At 39.9% G+C, this 16,753-nt stretch overlaps 1 protein-coding gene across 7 annotated transcripts in view; it reads right to left on the minus strand.

Annotated features, from left to right (window-relative positions):
- KCTD15 (potassium channel tetramerization domain containing 15) overlaps positions 1 to 16,753 on the minus strand; it is a 53,892-nt gene that overhangs the window by 34,553 nt on the left and 2,586 nt on the right. For 3 of the 7 annotated variants that reach the window (XM_090062598.1, XM_090062597.1, XM_090062595.1), the window contains exon 2: positions 12,052 to 12,227. In XM_090062598.1, coding sequence (XP_089918724.1) covers positions 12,052 to 12,215 — 164 coding nt within the window. In that variant the 5' untranslated portion in view covers positions 12,216 to 12,227. Of the gene's footprint in view, positions 1 to 12,051; positions 12,228 to 13,743; positions 14,101 to 16,572; positions 16,747 to 16,753 lie in introns of those variants that run through there. The other 4 variants (XM_090062594.1, XM_090062596.1, XM_090062593.1 and 1 more) reach the window with 4 other exon arrangements.

A 16,753-nucleotide genomic window follows, 5' to 3' on the forward strand; every position in this document is an offset into this window, starting at 1 on the left:
AACTTCACTGAAGTCATAAGGCCAAATTCACCTTTGGTGTAATACCACCATAAACAGTGGAGCCACATTCACATTAGACGTGAATGCATCCCAAGGAGCTTATATGGGGTTTATCTGAGCACAGAGTGTCTCCTACAACATCCTTCACCTTCTCCAAACTGCAAAGCTGCAAACTTTGGCACGGACAGCGCTGGCCCAACTCAGCAAAAGAAAGGCATAAACCCCTGAAGAACAGTATGACACCAGAGATTAGAGTCCCTGAGTTACACATTGTCTGCTTTCTCAAAAGAAAGATTTGCTGCTGCAAAAGTTTCTACTAGTTCTAAACGCATTACCTGCCAGCACTGTGTAGCATCTGCACTCCATTAAAACACAGACGTAACAGGAGCCTGCCCTTTGGACTGTGATTCCTTCATCGTTTCAGCTTTACGTTGCACATTTCAGTTTCCAGTGCTTGCCAACTGATTCTTTCTGAGTATGATCAAGAATAACGTTGCAAATGCTGCATAGTAGCTTGCCACCATCCACATGCAGGATTCCTTTCAGGTACTGCTTTATGTGGTCCTCAGCAGATAAAAAAGCCGCAATTTTAGCCTTTGAACGCACAGCATACTACAGTCGAGTGAAATCATCATAGCACATGTGAACACTGCAATACCTCTGCTTTGCCTGTTTGTCCTGGTGCGCCTGCTCTGATAAGCAGGCAGTTGTCTCACTGACTGTATGAGTTCAGAGCAAGGGTGCATTCATGCTAAGCTAATGACCATCCTGCTTGAGCAAATTTCAAACAAGAACAAATCAAGCAGGGTGAGAACCCTGATTTTATAATATAAAAAAAAGATATATACATACATCACTGCAACCCAGTAGACTGAGCCAGGCCGGGATTTAGGAACTCCTGAGTTCTAATCCCAGCCCTGCAGTGTCTCCCATTTGTAAAATTGAGATCACGGGCTATGTTTGCTCCTGCCATAAGCCTATTCATAAATGGAGTTATGCTAGGGATGAATGAGGTTTAATAATACTTATGTATCTAAGTGAAGATAAGGATATGTGAAGTCATTATTTAATGACAATGTAAAGTACAGCACTCGATAAGGATATCTACACTGTAATCAATTTAATATTAAATTCATATAGTAGGGATATTTGGCCAAATCAAGAAAATAAATGTGGATAAAAGTAAAAAGTAGCTTTAACTGTATTAGCAAAAGCCTTTTGCTGACTCCCTGTTCAGTAATCTTTAGTCTTTTATTATTTAAATCTGATACCTTGCCTTGCTATGTATTTATTCTATTTAAAATATACATTTTTCTCTTAAAGTCTTCATTAGCCCCAGAACACACTGGTTCTGATTTCACTTATAACTTTGGGGAAACTCCAATGAAACCAAGGGAATCACGTGGCTGTGAAGTCCGTGGAACAAAAGAATTAGTTCCTCAGCTACAGAAGGCAAAACGCATATTACCATCAAAACACGACTCTAGAGCTTCACTTGTCTTTTAGTCGCACGTGTAATCATTTCCTTGGAGCACCTGTAATCTCCAATGGCATCTGGTGCGCGTGTTCATCCCCCGTAGAACTCCAATGAGGTCAACAGGGTTACCTACGGGATCCGTTTGGTCCAACGTATTTTCCAGGAAGAACCATTACAGAGAATTCAATAACTACTGGACTTGTTAAAGACTGTGGTAAAACCCTTGCTGACCTCAGATAAAGGACCACATTTGTCTCAGATTTACCTCCATTTACTTCAGTGGGATTACACAGGAAATTCATATGGACCAATATCTTTTAAAATCTTAGATATCATAGGTCAACACAAGCATGTAAGTCCTTAATACATAGCCCCACACACATGCACCTACCTACAATAACCACCAGTGGGACATTAACATAATTAAGCCTGGAGAAATTCATTTGTAACATGTTCATGCAAACAGATACCCATCACCTACACAACCTGGAGAAGCGGTTCATAAGCATTCGAAGGAGTTCATGAAATAGTCTCCTGAACAGACCATTTCATACCATGCCTGTGTTTCATGATAGGGCTTACAGAAATCAAAATTTGACTTGTACTAGATAAACAACAGTGAAATTCAAAGGCCAAGTACCAGGAGGTAACACCACTTCTACTGCATTTTTACAGTGGTTAACTGTTACCTCAGGACATTATTTCCAATGGAAAGACACTGTATCTTCATCTTTACATAATTCCTCTATGTGGTGATGAAGCTTTGGATGCACAGCATTAAAAGAAAAAAAAAATCAATAAAAGAGAATCCCCTTTGTTTTGAGCGTAAAGCCTGCTGTAACTGCAACAGAGAACACACACAGAATACTTTACACCGTGTTCATCAACATGAAAACCGGCTCTGCTAGCACATAAGAGTCAGAATCAGGTTACTTCCATAACATCCTGTGGGAGAAGTTTCTCAAAATATTCTGCTCATGCTGATGCTTTTAATGCTCCATTTTAATGCTCTGAAAACTGCGGCATATTTAGTCTATGCTGGTGGTGCCACGGTTGGGTGAGGGTTAGAAGGGAGCAGAATGAAATGGAGAAATGAATAATGAAGAAATTGTAAAACTAACAAGTGTTTTACAACTCAAGAAACTGCAGAAAATCTGGGTGATGCTCTGAACTGAAAAGTGTCAGGCCCCTCTATGGTTGTTGAAGCCTCCTGAAGCTCTGCAGAGCCCTCTACAAAACCTAGACCCTGTCTGCATTCTCACCCGTATCAGGCAGCATTGCAAGAGAATTATTAAAGAGGTCAATGGAAAGAGCCATTTTGCTTTGTGCTCAGAAACAATAATGTTGCCAATGAATGGAAAAATGAAAGGTGGAGCAGCTGGAAAATGAAGACAGGGCAAGCTACAACAGCCTGGAAATCCTGCTCACCACTCTTCCTTACCAAAATTATTACCCCCTTACCTTCCACCCCCAACGCTATGTGAAAAGCTGACTTGACTGTTGGTTATGTCAGTCATAAGGATGGTGCTTTCAGTGAGAGGAGACTAGACCCTTCCATAATCAAAAGAAACTCTTGCTGTTCTCCCCAACAGATTGTCTAAGCTGACCAAGGAAACACAGTCTGTGTCTCTAATCCTATTTTCGAGGCATCCCCTGTTGTACATAGCAATGTAGACCCACTTACATTTTCAGGAATCTGATAAGCTTGAGCTTAACGTCTGTTTCCTCCCCCTTCTTCACTTGTTTCACCCCCAACCCACAAGTAATGCAACATTCATTCCTGCCAAAGAATTTCAAACAATCAAGGCTGTACCTACATACATGTGGATAAGTATTACTTATAAGGAAAACAGCAAGCACAGATGAGGTATGCAACTTTTCCTTGCAAATTCCTTTCAATTTCTAGGTAAACATCACACAAGTAATTCATTCACGATGAGAACCCTACGGCCAGCGTCCAGTTAAGATAGGAGGTGCGCGACCTTAGAGTGAAGTCTGCCCCCACCTCAAAGGCTGGGTAAAGTCCACTAGCAACAGCTGTGTTGTGCAAGGACAGGCAGGACTTGTGGGGCCAGCACAGAGCTCAGCTCCAGAGTCACTCCCTGCATTTTAATAGACAGGAGGCAGAGCACAGGTGGGCAGGTACAGGCCCTCCTGTTGTCCCTGTGTCTCAGAAGTGAGGCTTTAGGGGACCAGAGGGCCTGACGTGGCCTTATGGCTGCAGCTGCACCTGCAGCTTAGCTTTCTGGGGCAACAAATGAAGATCCCTTACCCTGTGCAGCTCCTAGTGCCCCATCCAGCTACTCATACTATGTTCAGAACAAGGATTTTACCCTGTCATGCAAGAAAGCAACAGGCTGTATAAAATGATTACTCCAAGCTGTAATCCTGCTATTGTCATTCTTTTCTCTTCAGAGAGACCGAGTCACGTTCCCCGCACTACGGGGAGGTCACACAGCAGCTTCCTGTGCGTACGCTCAGCAGAATGCTAATCAATGCATTTCCTCCTGGAGCGGCATGAGAGGTAAGCTTTGAAGTGAAGCGAGGGAATGGTTACTGTATCCACCTTGTGCCAAACTGCCCCATCAACTGCAAAGCGTGGGGCCTTGGATGCTAGTGGATTAAGGATGAATGATACTTTACACTATTCAAAGGAGGATTACATGGCACTGTACAGTGCAGTAAACACACCTGTGAAACAGGAACATCCCTTTTTACAAATGGTGAGAGTGGGTTTTAAGATAAACTACTTATTCCAAAATCCTGGCAATAGAATTCAGGTGTCCCCACTTTTAGTCCTAGGTATCCTTCCCTTCCTCTCACCCTGCTCTGGACATCATCATCAGCGACAGAGCTGATGCTTTATGCAGCCGCTTCATGTCAAGAAACGTCAGGTTGGGAGTGATAATCCCTCTTCCTTATCTCCAACTCTTTCTTGCTGTATCGGGGGTTGTAGGCTTTTATACAGACATTTTGAGGAGGCAGAGAAGCACCACTTGATCCTAAATAATGGTGGTTTTACACAACACTGTCACCCAGCATTCCCTTGGAAACCAATGGGACTTTTGCCCAAGCCACAACAAAGTAAGAACCACACTATTTGGCCCTAAATGGTCTGTGAATGATATGAAACAGCAAGTTACTTTTCAAGTCAATGAAAGTTCTAGTGTTAATACAACACAAGACTGTGCACAGTCATTAAATTGTCGAAAACTATTTGTACACTTTTAATTGCTCTCATCTGTAACACAGGCCTATTTGGTTTAAACAGCCAAATTCCAAGTACGTGACCCACAAGAAGATTTGCCTCTCTGACAAAATCATGAATCACGAAACGTGGTCTAAATTATACGTGTGTAATGTTTATGCCATAGTCTTGAGTCTTCCATACACCTCTGAGGGGAAAAAAAGTGACTCCTCATTAGGTTTTTGCCTTAAAGTTCATGAGTTTTAAGTTCAAAATGTATATTTAATATAATGATCCTTTTGTGCCTGAAGACTCAAAAAATCTTTGCATTTTGGATAGCATACTACGGTATAAATCCCTAAAGTGTGAGCCCAGTTCTGTTCCAGTGACATCAGAAAGATTTACCATTGGCTCTGATGGGAAAAGAGTGAAGTGTGCAGTGGCCTGACATCCTTATTCCATTTGAACTGCCTAATGGGATGAAAACCAAGTGCTAAGGAAGAACATACTCCACCCATGCCACTGCAGGCAGAAATGGAGAGGGCTGTGGATAATCAGGCAAACATTAAATCTGTATCTACAACTGTGAGGTCCCAACAGCCCAGAATGACTGCAGAGGTGGTGCAATGGGGTAGCAGATGTCACTCCAACCAACAGGAAAGATTCTGGCCTCAAAGGTTCTGTGCTTCATGACCACAACCTGATTGCAGGGTGGCAAATTCCACCCCCACCACACTTAGTTCCCTGTTCAAGCCCAAAGTCTTGTGTGAGACGGGTGAATTTCAGTCTAAATGCCAATGTATAATATGCTGCCATATCTTCTAAATGGCCATAATTTTCAGTTTCAGATACGACAGCAAAAATATAGACATTCGATAGCACATTGGCAAATACATCCTGATAAAAATGGCACAACACTGATTGTGTATATGCAGAAACATGAGGGGTAGGGACAAAAGTTGCACATAAATGGGCTTAAGTGATCAGAAACTGGTTTAAACCTGTAACAGAGCAGAGGTTCAGTGTACATACACCAGTTTCAAAATGCCTGAAACTGATTTAAGGTTGAATGTAGTATCAGACTTAACTGATTTATATCAAACCGGATTATGAAATTTCTGTCCCAGACCCCTTCCTGGTTCAAGTTTAATCAGCGTCCCCCAGTATTTTGCAGCCCTGAGCTGGGCTGGACTGTGCTGTCTGCTCCAGAGAGCAGGGCTGCCCCCCTCCACTCCTTAGTAGGAACAGTGAGGACTGTCTCACTGTCGTCCCAGCAAACCCCTGCTGGAGGCTGGGGCTGGGGGGGAGTTAAATTTCCCTTCCCCTGAGTACAGACCTGCCCTGCTTGCTTAGCTCTGGCTGCTACTGTGGACTACAAATCCCAGAGGCACCTGCAAGCAGGAAGAGGAAGTGATGAGCAACCCTGCAGAGTCCTGCTTCTATGAGTCTGGAGCAAATCTGAGAGGTCTTGCGGGCAGCAGGAAGAGGAAACACACAGTCCATGCTGGCTAGCCATGCTCCAGCACCACCTGGCTTCTGGCTTGAGCCACTGCAAGCATGTGGCTGCATTTCCTGGATCAAAAGTGAATGTTTGTTCATTTGCTTATTGGTTCAAGCTTTGCAACTTAGACAAACCAGCAAAGACTGAATCAATTCAGCCTCAGGCTTTTTGCCTGTTTGTACTTAGCTGAGTTCTCAAGCATGAATATCGCTGAAAGAATATACCCCAAATCATACCCAAGCAGTCCTGACTGGGAAAACCAAGACTTTCAAAGTTGAACGTGAACACTCTCCTTAGCTCATGTGATTGTGATTATCTGGGAAATTTCTTTATGCACATCTTAAAATTCTGGTCCATCTTATGAAACTGCTATATCAATTGGGGGCTTTGTGCATGTGGAATCATCAGCCATATTCTGGACAATGGCTTTTCCAGAATCGTGTAATCCTGTAATCGTGATGGATCGTATTCAAGTGGGAACACATTATGTTACTGACTGAAGTATAGGGAAATCATTCCAGCCAAGTTTGTCTGCATGGAGAAGGTTTGGAGTGGGGGAAACAAAACCAAAAAGAGATCAGGGATTAAGACCCTCATGGACTTATGGGGAGTTGAGATGGATTCACAGAGACATAGAAAGCTTTAGTGAGACAGAAGAGGGCACACTGTGGTGTCAAAGCCAGTTTAACTGCAGGACTAGGAAAGGAAGAAGGAAAATGGTTGCACAGGAAAGAGGGGGAGTCAGGGATTCAGAGAAGCCCTGTACAGGAAGAGGGCATAGACCACTTATGGATTCTTGAGCCTAAGCCCAAGGGATGCTCTAGAGTGATGAGGAAACTGAGGCAGAAAGATTCATGGAGTTATTTTGTCTACAGCTTCATATTTTTTGTGCCAACTAGAGTAAAAACCCAATCATTTTGGAACACATATATCATCTGCATCTGTTTGTTTCCATCCGAAGTACACGTAGATATAAACCCAGAATGCCCACATAGCTGGAGATCTCAGAAGGGGTGTACTTATGCTGTTGAGGGTAGCGCATCTGGACTACTCAGCTGCACAAAGCAATAGACAGAGACCCTTGGTCAAAAAGTGTTCCAGAAACACCCCAGAAAAGGCAATGGTTATATGTGACTCACATTATAGGAAGCTAAAGAGCAGGCAGTCACAAAGTGGCAGGACCCAAACAGAGCAACATGGGGAGTGACTTGCTGGGAGAGCTGCAGTGGGACTGTGCTACAGCTGTTACAGGGCAAAGCGGTACAGAGGGCTTTAGCCAAGAACAGAGGACCTCTCTCTGATCCCAGGAACATGGGTACATAAACTACATTCATTCAAAATCTCAATCGTCTCATGTTTGCTTCCTTTTATTCATCCAGGGTTATTACAATTCTTAAATAAAAGGACAATACAGTAGCCCAGAGCTAAAGATGACACAGGTATATATTAGCCAACAATGTTTCTTGTCAGTGTATCTACCCAACATAGCAGGATACCTAGCATGAAGAGTGAGCACTTTCTGAGTCAAATACTAGATATGGTGGGAAAAATCAGACAAACATTTTGAGAAAAGTTGTTCTCTTTTTTCTGATCGTTTTCTGATCAAAACATTCAAGGACATTTTGAAAGATTCTGACTAGCTCTGGAAGATATGGATTTGGGACCTGACTCTGCTCCAGTGAGAGGTTTGTTACTGAATTCATTGAGGTAGGACCAGAAGCTTTGGTAGCTTGTTGCTATCTACATGCTTGCCCAATAAGAGATTTTTAAAAAGAGAACTACCCCATCATATTGAATAAATAGGTATAATTTTCAATTCATTTTACAGATATCATAGATCCTTCACAGCTTACACATCTGTCATGTAAATCTGCATCAGTGTGTAATACGATAGTTTTAGTGTCAATATGGTGAAAACATGAATGAAATTTCTGGAGGGGTGAGCACTCAAATATGAATAACTTGGCTGTTTATTTTAAAAGTGAGACACTGGCTGTGGGTGTGCACAAAGGTGTCTGAAATCAACAGCCGTTTCTTTTATAGGCCTCTAACACAAATCTACCAGATTAAAGCTTTGTTTTCAGAGTTTATTAAAAATAAATGAATGAAAAAAAAAATGGAGCACTCAATGCACAAACCCAGCTAAAGCAGAATATCAATATTCTTGCTCATCCAAGGCACTTACTAACTTTTCAAGGGAGTTTTAGTAGACAAGAAAAAGAAGATCAAGCCCCCAAAATGCAATTCTCCATTAAAACAAAGGTCAATAATGGCAGTGCTGAGATAATTTTATCCTTAATTGTCATGGGTGTGTTGATTACATTTGTTGTCCATTCCTTATTTTTCAGAGGGCTGTTTTACCTCATTGCCTTTCAACCTTTGAAAGGCCAACTTGGTTTTTTTAACCTACTGTTTCTATCAGATGAAAAATGTATCATACTCTAATCATGATTAAGGTAAAAAACTGCAGATTTTAAAAGTATGTTTGAAAGCATCTGTTTATCTTCTCAGCCACATGCTGCTTCACTGTTTTCTTTTTCAAACCAGACAACCTGCACAGATCATCAAGGCACAGCATTAATGTGCCTCTCACAGTAGAGAGCTTTATACTTCTGTCACATAGACAACTGAGTTCCCTTGAAGGACATGCACCATCACAGAGTCTATGAAATTTAACGAATGGAAACAGGACTACCATGTTTTAGGACCAGATTTACTCAGAGGGCCAAATTCTCTTCTTACCAGTTATCCTGATGACAGTAACATCAACGATTTCACCAAAGTCACTTCTGAAATTACACTGGGAAACTAAGTGCAGAATTTGGCCCACTGAATTCAAATCAATGATTTCTCATGAGTCAAGGTTGTAGAGTCAAACTCTTTATTTTCATAAATTAGAGCTGACTGTAGAATGAATGAATGGCAGAGCAAAACCAAGCCATGAGTGGGTTGAGCACGGTCAATCCTAACAAATTACAATAAGAAATATATGGCACTGCCTCCTGTTAGGCGTGATTAATATCACAGCATAGGGGTGACTGGAAAACAGGTATAGGCAGGAACTTGTCATATCTATATTGGCTTCTATTAGACCTGATCTTTTAAGATACTGAGAATCCTTAACTTCTGTGGGACCCAACCGAGTGTATTCAGGACCAGAGGGAACTGGGCCTATTATAAGTCAATTAAAGCATAAAGGTGATTTAATGTTTTTTTTTATTTCCCGTAAGTATGGGATATGCATAAATGTAAATACACACACAATGTCCATGTATGCATGTAAGTACAAATGACTAGCTAAAAGTATATCTAGGATTTCAAAGCATTCAAAAGCAAACGAAGAATGGAATGCAGTAAACAAGCAAATTATCCTCCACGCTTTCATTTTAAGTGTACCAAAGCTTTATTTTCTAGAACTGTACCCCACATTGACCAAAGTATTTAAGTAGGTGCTTAATTTTAAGCATATGAAGATCAGGCCTTTTCAGCAAAGGACCTAAACACATACTCACATGCTTTGCTGAACCAGGCCTATAAATTTGTTTAATTTAGAGACTTGAAATAGTGATGACCAAACTAAAGAGTTTAACCTGTCTGAGTAACCCAGTAAGGTCTGTGTGAAGGCAAATATAGTCGTATCTCCAAGTGTAGCCAGGTACATCATTACTGCAGCATGGGTTTACACTGCTTCTGCATTATTATTAGCTGCCTCACTCAAAAATACATCTCCTTTTCTCCTCATCACCTGAAGACCAGAAACCCTCTCTCATTCATGACCACAGTAAAAGCAATCTCTGTCCTCATGAGACATCCCCAGATCAGTGAAAACAACGGTTCTGTGAATTTCTCTCAAGAGCATGACTGAGGACTCAAACCTGTTCCTGCTGAAGTCATTGGGAGTTTTGCCACTGATTTCAATGAGAATGAGAGCAGAGTTAAGTGTGGATTTGGGTAACCATCTAAGTCAAATATTGAACACTGCAAGAAGCCCAATGGCAAAATTAAACAAAACAACCAGAATTTGTCTTGAAATATGAAGTGTATACTTCAATGAAACTTCAATACATACATGGCAAAACTTTTCTTTAACTGCTGCTACCAAGTGTATGCTGTTACTCAAACTTTCAGATTCAAAGGTCCAATTCTGCAAACTCTCAGTCCTATCAGTAGATTCAATGAAGTAACAGGCAAGGATTATTTGCATAAAAGGGTTTTTTTTCAGGCTCAGGCCTTATCAGGTATCTCAATATATATGAATGTGAGACACGACAAAATAAAGTATCACACAGTACACCAGCATCTAGGTAGGAATGACACTGTTCTTGTGATTAAAATGCCAAGAGGGATACACTGCTGTTTTAACAGATAGAAGAAACAGGTCTATATTACAACCAAAATGCCTTAAGCAAAATCTGTGTATTTATTTTTGGCATCTTTATATTTTTGCAAGTTATACAATTGAAGTTTCTATTAAATAACTCTGATATGAGGCGTATTTTTAAAATAGTGTCAGCAGTGATTTTTTTTAATGTGCAAACAGATGTGCTACTCCACTGCAATTGCTGCATACTCTCAGTATTTTCTTTGTACTATGAAACATCCGTCTGTTTTTCTGTGTTATAAATCTTTCCCCACTGGATTGATTTCTTCCTGGCAATTAAATACCAGACTGAATTCTCGAAACAGAAGATGTCCAGAAAATCATGTTGTTTTTGCCTAATTTAAAAATATTGGCATTTCAATGAATGTTGCTTTTCCACAGACCAGTTCAATACACTACCTATCCTTGGAATGAAATCACAGCCATCTGCTTTATGACATCAGAGCCATTTCAAGGTGTCTCCATAAATGTCATTTACTGCTTGGGAAACTGCCAAATCTGTGAGAAAAAACCCTAGTTCTTCGAAAGGGAAAAATACCTTGACAATAATGATTCACCCAGACTCTGTCTACCAAAAAGTCTGCTCCTTTGTAGAAATACAGGTCTTGTTTACAATAAAATCCATTGACCTGAATTCTGATTTGCATGTGGGATCATTTTGACTAAATTACACATCTATAGATACCAAGTATACTCCATGGGGCACTCTGATGAATATGCTTTTAACCCTTAAATAACTGGCATTTTTCAGGCTATCAGAGTAGGGCATGAACCTTTCACATGTGTCTTTGCATTCCTTCCATGGTGCCAAACAGGTTGCAGGAACTAGGCCTTAACACAAGACGGAAGCAGCTGTGTGTGTATATATTATATGCATGCAGGCTCCACTGTCTTAAAGTCCTGACCAGGATTCAGTAATCCTGATCAGACATGTCATTAGCCTGGACAGGAAACAATTACACATGTTTGATGTCATAGGCAGTTGCACAGAAATGTGTTTTAGTGTGCTGGTCATTCTGTTGAAAATGACTCGTGTCACTGGCGTTGAATAAGCGAGTACACATCAGCTGAGAGCTCTATCAAACAAGAGAGCTGCAGCCATATTTAAAGCTTTTGCTGGCTGACAAGTATAACCTTTAGCTTTACTGAATATAATTTCCCCCCACAAAACGTTTTTTGTTTTAAAAGAGATCAGCCGTTCCATAACCCTGTGAATAATCTAGGACAGTCACATCAACAGGTACGTCAAACACGTCAGTCTGGTGCGGAAGATGTGGAGAAAGGAAATGAATAGGCTCTCTAAATAATAGATACATTTTTCAGTTGTTTTTTTCTTCCTTATACAACCCTAGCAAAGTTAATGTATAATTTGGAAACTGAATTATTTATAAGTTGCGAATACATAATAAAACACACTTCAACCTGAAATATTCTCCACAGATAAACGTGTATCTCCATGCAATGAAAAGAAATAGGTGCACAGCCTGAAAACACTGAGGTCTTACCTGGAATCTGGATACTTTGTCAAGGTAGCCAGGCTGCTGGTGTACATGTGTCCTCCTACATCGATGTGCACAGGAGCATTGGATTTGGTGAGTTGAGCTGGGAGAGGAATTCCTTGAGCAGCCAGGGGAGAAACTGGGGATCGTGTTAGAGACAGACGGGACATGCTTCTTCCCTCCTGGAAATGGAAGACAAAAAAGAACAGTTTCTCTTAAATATAGCAGCGTGTTACCTTTCTTTCTAGTGTGATCACAGATCTAATCAGATCATTTTTGCATCTGCCTGATCACATATTCAGCTAACAAATTATTGCCACCACTGTAATTAAGTGTATTTGCATCATTTTCTTCAAAGTACCAGAGGGGAAGAGAAAGATGCTTATTAGCAATAAGAAATCAAGAAAAATTTTTTTCAAGGTGTCAGCCTCAAGGGGCATAAAACAAACTGCAAAATTCTAATTAAAGGTCGCGGGCTTATGTGTTAGATGTGAAATATCCCCTGACAAACGAATAACCAATTTGTGAATTGGGATTCAGGGGTTTTTGCAAGTTTGTCTCAGTAACGAGACACCTCTAAATTAGTGACTTCCTCAGTACCTAAGGCATTTAGTTTATACATGTAGTAAATTTCACATCAAACTAAGAACAATTTTAGGTTTTATTTTTAATAATTGTGAAATAACTAGATAACTTTTGGTTAAATCTTAATATTAGATATAAAAAAGAAGTAATAAGCTCTCAAACTGAAGGTAATTAATGCCCAGAAGCTCTTAAGGCAGAAAGATACATAAAATGACCAGTGTTTCATGACAGAAAGCTTTCATGGCTACTATATAATGTCATGTGAAATTAGAAATATACATACACACAAACACACGCGCACAAACACATGTATATATAATAATCATGTGTATGTTTATTACAAGAAAAAAATTGAAATTAACCAAATTGCAGCCAAAGACTTGTAGCTGATTTACAAATCCATGTGCTGAATTTCTGTTTCTCCTAAATTAAAGTAACATTATTTTTGTAAAAAAGACCGGAGATGGGGAATAGACTTATTAAAGCAAAAAACCAGTCTAACCATCTCTTTAATAGTATAAGAAAAAGATAATGACCGATTCTTTATTAGGTACTAATATGCATCTCATACAGCTGATTTAAGTTAAACAAATCATTATACAGAACGTATGTCACATGGAAAAATTGTTCAAGCTTTTGCAAGTTTTAGAATATGCCCATTCTTTCTGTCCCTTATGTGGAGAGCAACATATGTAAAACATTATAGTTAGAGACATTTTTAAATATAATCTAATTTTCCTGGTATTTTGTTTTGCAATCAGGCTACCAAACATCTAGGTTCTTCCCAACATCTGATAGGCACTTTATATACTGTATTACAAAGTGAATTTCCATTTTTCAAAGATTGACTTGACCACGTTTCTTAAAATTCCAAAACTGGTCTCACTTTTTAACAATACATATTCTGCACACTATACTTGTTCAAATCATCCAATGAACTCAGTATTCACAAGAGTCTTTAAAATATATATTACTTCTGACCTACATGGAGAGGGATTCAAAACATAATTAATCTGGACATCTTCATACAGGCACCACAACATCTTAGCTTCCACATTTCGTCTAGATTAGCTCATAAGTATTTTCTACAGCTAAAGTTCAGAAATACATCACCCCATTATGAATCCACATCCTTTTTTCTTCAAATGCAGAATGGACATCTGCACTGAACACCGAACAAAACATCAACACTGTCCTGGAACTTCTGTGTCAGTCGACGTGAAATTGGCATTAACATTTCTACTATAGCACCACCTTCAAGGAAAGTGATTGAATCCTTTTAACAACTGAAGATGTTTCTTCCTACAAAGTCCTGTTGTAGGCATTCTTAGGAAATGTGTCATATAACCCAAATAAAAGAACTTTTTAAAACCATTTAACATCTAAACCAGCACAGTCTTTTAGCATTTAGCTTTACAAATGTGGATGCTATATCTATCTACCAACACAGAGATTTTTTTCCCTACCAAAGAGCATTGTAAACTCATGAGCATTCTGCACTTAAATGTAAGGGTCAGTAGCTACATTCTAAATGTCAACTTTGCCTTTGTTCTGACCCTAACTATTATCACTAATGATAAAGCTACAGACCTTGCAGGATACAGAGCTGCCTGTATATGGAAATACAGCTCATGTAGATGTACATAAAAAATATGCCTAATTAGGGCTTACCCACACCCCTTGATACAATTTCTAAATGAAATCAAAGGACTTGCAGTACTCTTTAAACAAGTCTTACATTTAACTGTTTGTCTGGAAATACAGACGTACATTTTAAAATATGCACAGATAGCTAAAGATCAAGTGATCTGAGTCCATTTGTGCATATTTAAACACTGCTGCTATCTTATGATTTTGTTTAATGTTAGTATACCAGCAAATTCCTTGATCTGCAAACTGTCTGAGACTCATACTGAGGCCATACCCATACAGTAGAGATATTTAATTTATACTATTCACTGGAGGGACCTTTTGAACAATCCTCTGCTTTTGGCATCTCCCAGCTAAAGTGTGTGTTGAAAAAATGCTTAATTATAGAAAATCACCAGCAAACTGAAATAGTTTTCAAACTTATATGGATTTTCATACTTACTGAGGATGTTCAGAGGGAAAGGGCAGATGAACTAAAATGCGGGTTTATTGTTTAGTTATTGAAGATTAATATTTTAAAAATGACCCAAAATGTTGATGAAAGCTCTGGAAGCCAGTCATATTTTTGTTAATCAAAAGGGCATAATGCTGAAACACTACATAAGTCAGGTAAGGACTTCCATTCATCTTAAATATAAATATTCCAAATTCTTTAAGCTACCTTAACCCTAAGTTTACTGACTGCCTTCTTCAGCTTCTTCTCTCACGTAAACTGACCTAAAATTCACTGCATCAAGTAATGTATTTCTTCTATGCACAAAGCTAAAATCCTAAAAGTACTTATCCTGTGAAAGCCTTTATGCATGTGTTTTCTAATACTGATGTGAAATTAAAACCTTTAGGGTAAATATTGCAGAAACACTAACAAACTTCATTTATTAAACCATGTAAAATAATCCCTACTCTTCAGCTGTCTACAAGAGGGTATAACATCACTACCAGTGGCACAAGCAATAACCCTGTTCTCATAAGTAACACAGGAGCCTGCTAAAGGCAAAATCAATAGAGCCTGATTCCCAAATTATCTGAATATTTGGTTTTTCAAACATTGCACACCAAGATCTTTCCCAGCCAGCTCATCTTTTCCTGCCTTTCTAAGCTAACTGCATAAGTACTGCTTGTAAAAACTATTTGCCCATGCAAAGTGAAATAATCACAATGCCATGCTCATTTACACACAAAATGATTTTGTGTCCCATTGTGTTCACAGTTGTTCAGCTCTCTAGGGGTGATTAAACTAGCTCTGCTGCTACAGCTTGAGATGATTTCACTGAATCGTTTCTCCATGAAGTTGCTTCTTTGCTAAGCTGTTATTTTAACCATAAAAGGTAAACAGAAGGCAGTTGTAAGAGCTCCATTCAGCTCCATGCCCAAGGCTATAACCCTAGGGCAGAGAATGCTGAAAGACTGCAGAATTTTCCAGGGTGTTGCCTTTCTTGCTCTAAAGCCTTTAGGAATACTGTTCATTTAATACACACTCTAGATGATACATTTCAGATCCTACTAAAAGAAAGACTTCAAAAGTGTAAGAACTTTTGGGCGGATGAAGCTTTCCCACCTCTGCACATAGCTTGGGGCCATGGTAACCAATACTGCTGTTGATGTTGGGAAAATACAGTAGAAATAAACTGCACAAAGCCAGGCAGACAGATAGGGACAGGGGAGGTGAAAGGTTGCAGAAAAGAAACAACAGTCTGGAAGGGATAACAAGAAAAAAAGGGAAAGAATGAAAAAGAAAGCAGCTCTGAAGGAGGGACAAAGTTAAATCAAGGAACAGACACTTAAAAGACTACAGATGGGAAGCAGGGCTAATTAAGGATGTAAAAAGCGCTTTGTTTCTAAAGTTTATTGTTGCCAGGATAAAAATTAATTGAAACTAATGCTGTTATTCACTCGTGCAGTTTAATTCCTTCATGCACATTTAAGACATGAAATGAAAACTGCAGGTTTAAGGACCTGCCATGAAACAGCTCTCTAAGATGTTGAAAGGGGGCATCTTTCCACCCATATGCAGTCAGCTAGCTGCGTGTATCAAAGGCACAAAGTCCAGTCTGCTGCAGGACCACTGGCTCGTCTTTAATGAGATCAGCACCAACATCTGTTCCCTGACTGGTTCCTTTATTGGATTCTCGTTGAAGCTTTTCCTCCCCCCCCACCCCCCCACCCCACCCCAGAGACCTTGATTTCTTTAACAGCAGATCTATTATCGCACTAAGAGTAAAAGCCCCGGTCTCAGCCCCCGACCCCCCCAGCTCAAGCCCTTTTGGAGAATAACCAGCTAAAGAACTTAACCTTGCCTTCTCGTGGCTTCATGGCACTGCCTCTTATTTCCAGGGCGCTTGGGTTCAGCCCAGCCAGAGGGTCAGCATGTCAGAGACGTGGCAATTACCTTTGTCTCTGTACACACGTACAAATAACACCCAGCCTCTCTCTCTCAAGCGACTTGGAGGCGAGTGTGGAGTTGGGGAGCCCA

Source organism: Crocodylus siamensis, chromosome 9, assembly GCF_052110815.1.
Source record: "Crocodylus siamensis isolate JL-2025a chromosome 9, ASM5211081v1, whole genome shotgun sequence".
In the NCBI taxonomy this organism is placed as follows: Eukaryota; Metazoa; Chordata; order Crocodylia; family Crocodylidae; genus Crocodylus; species Crocodylus siamensis.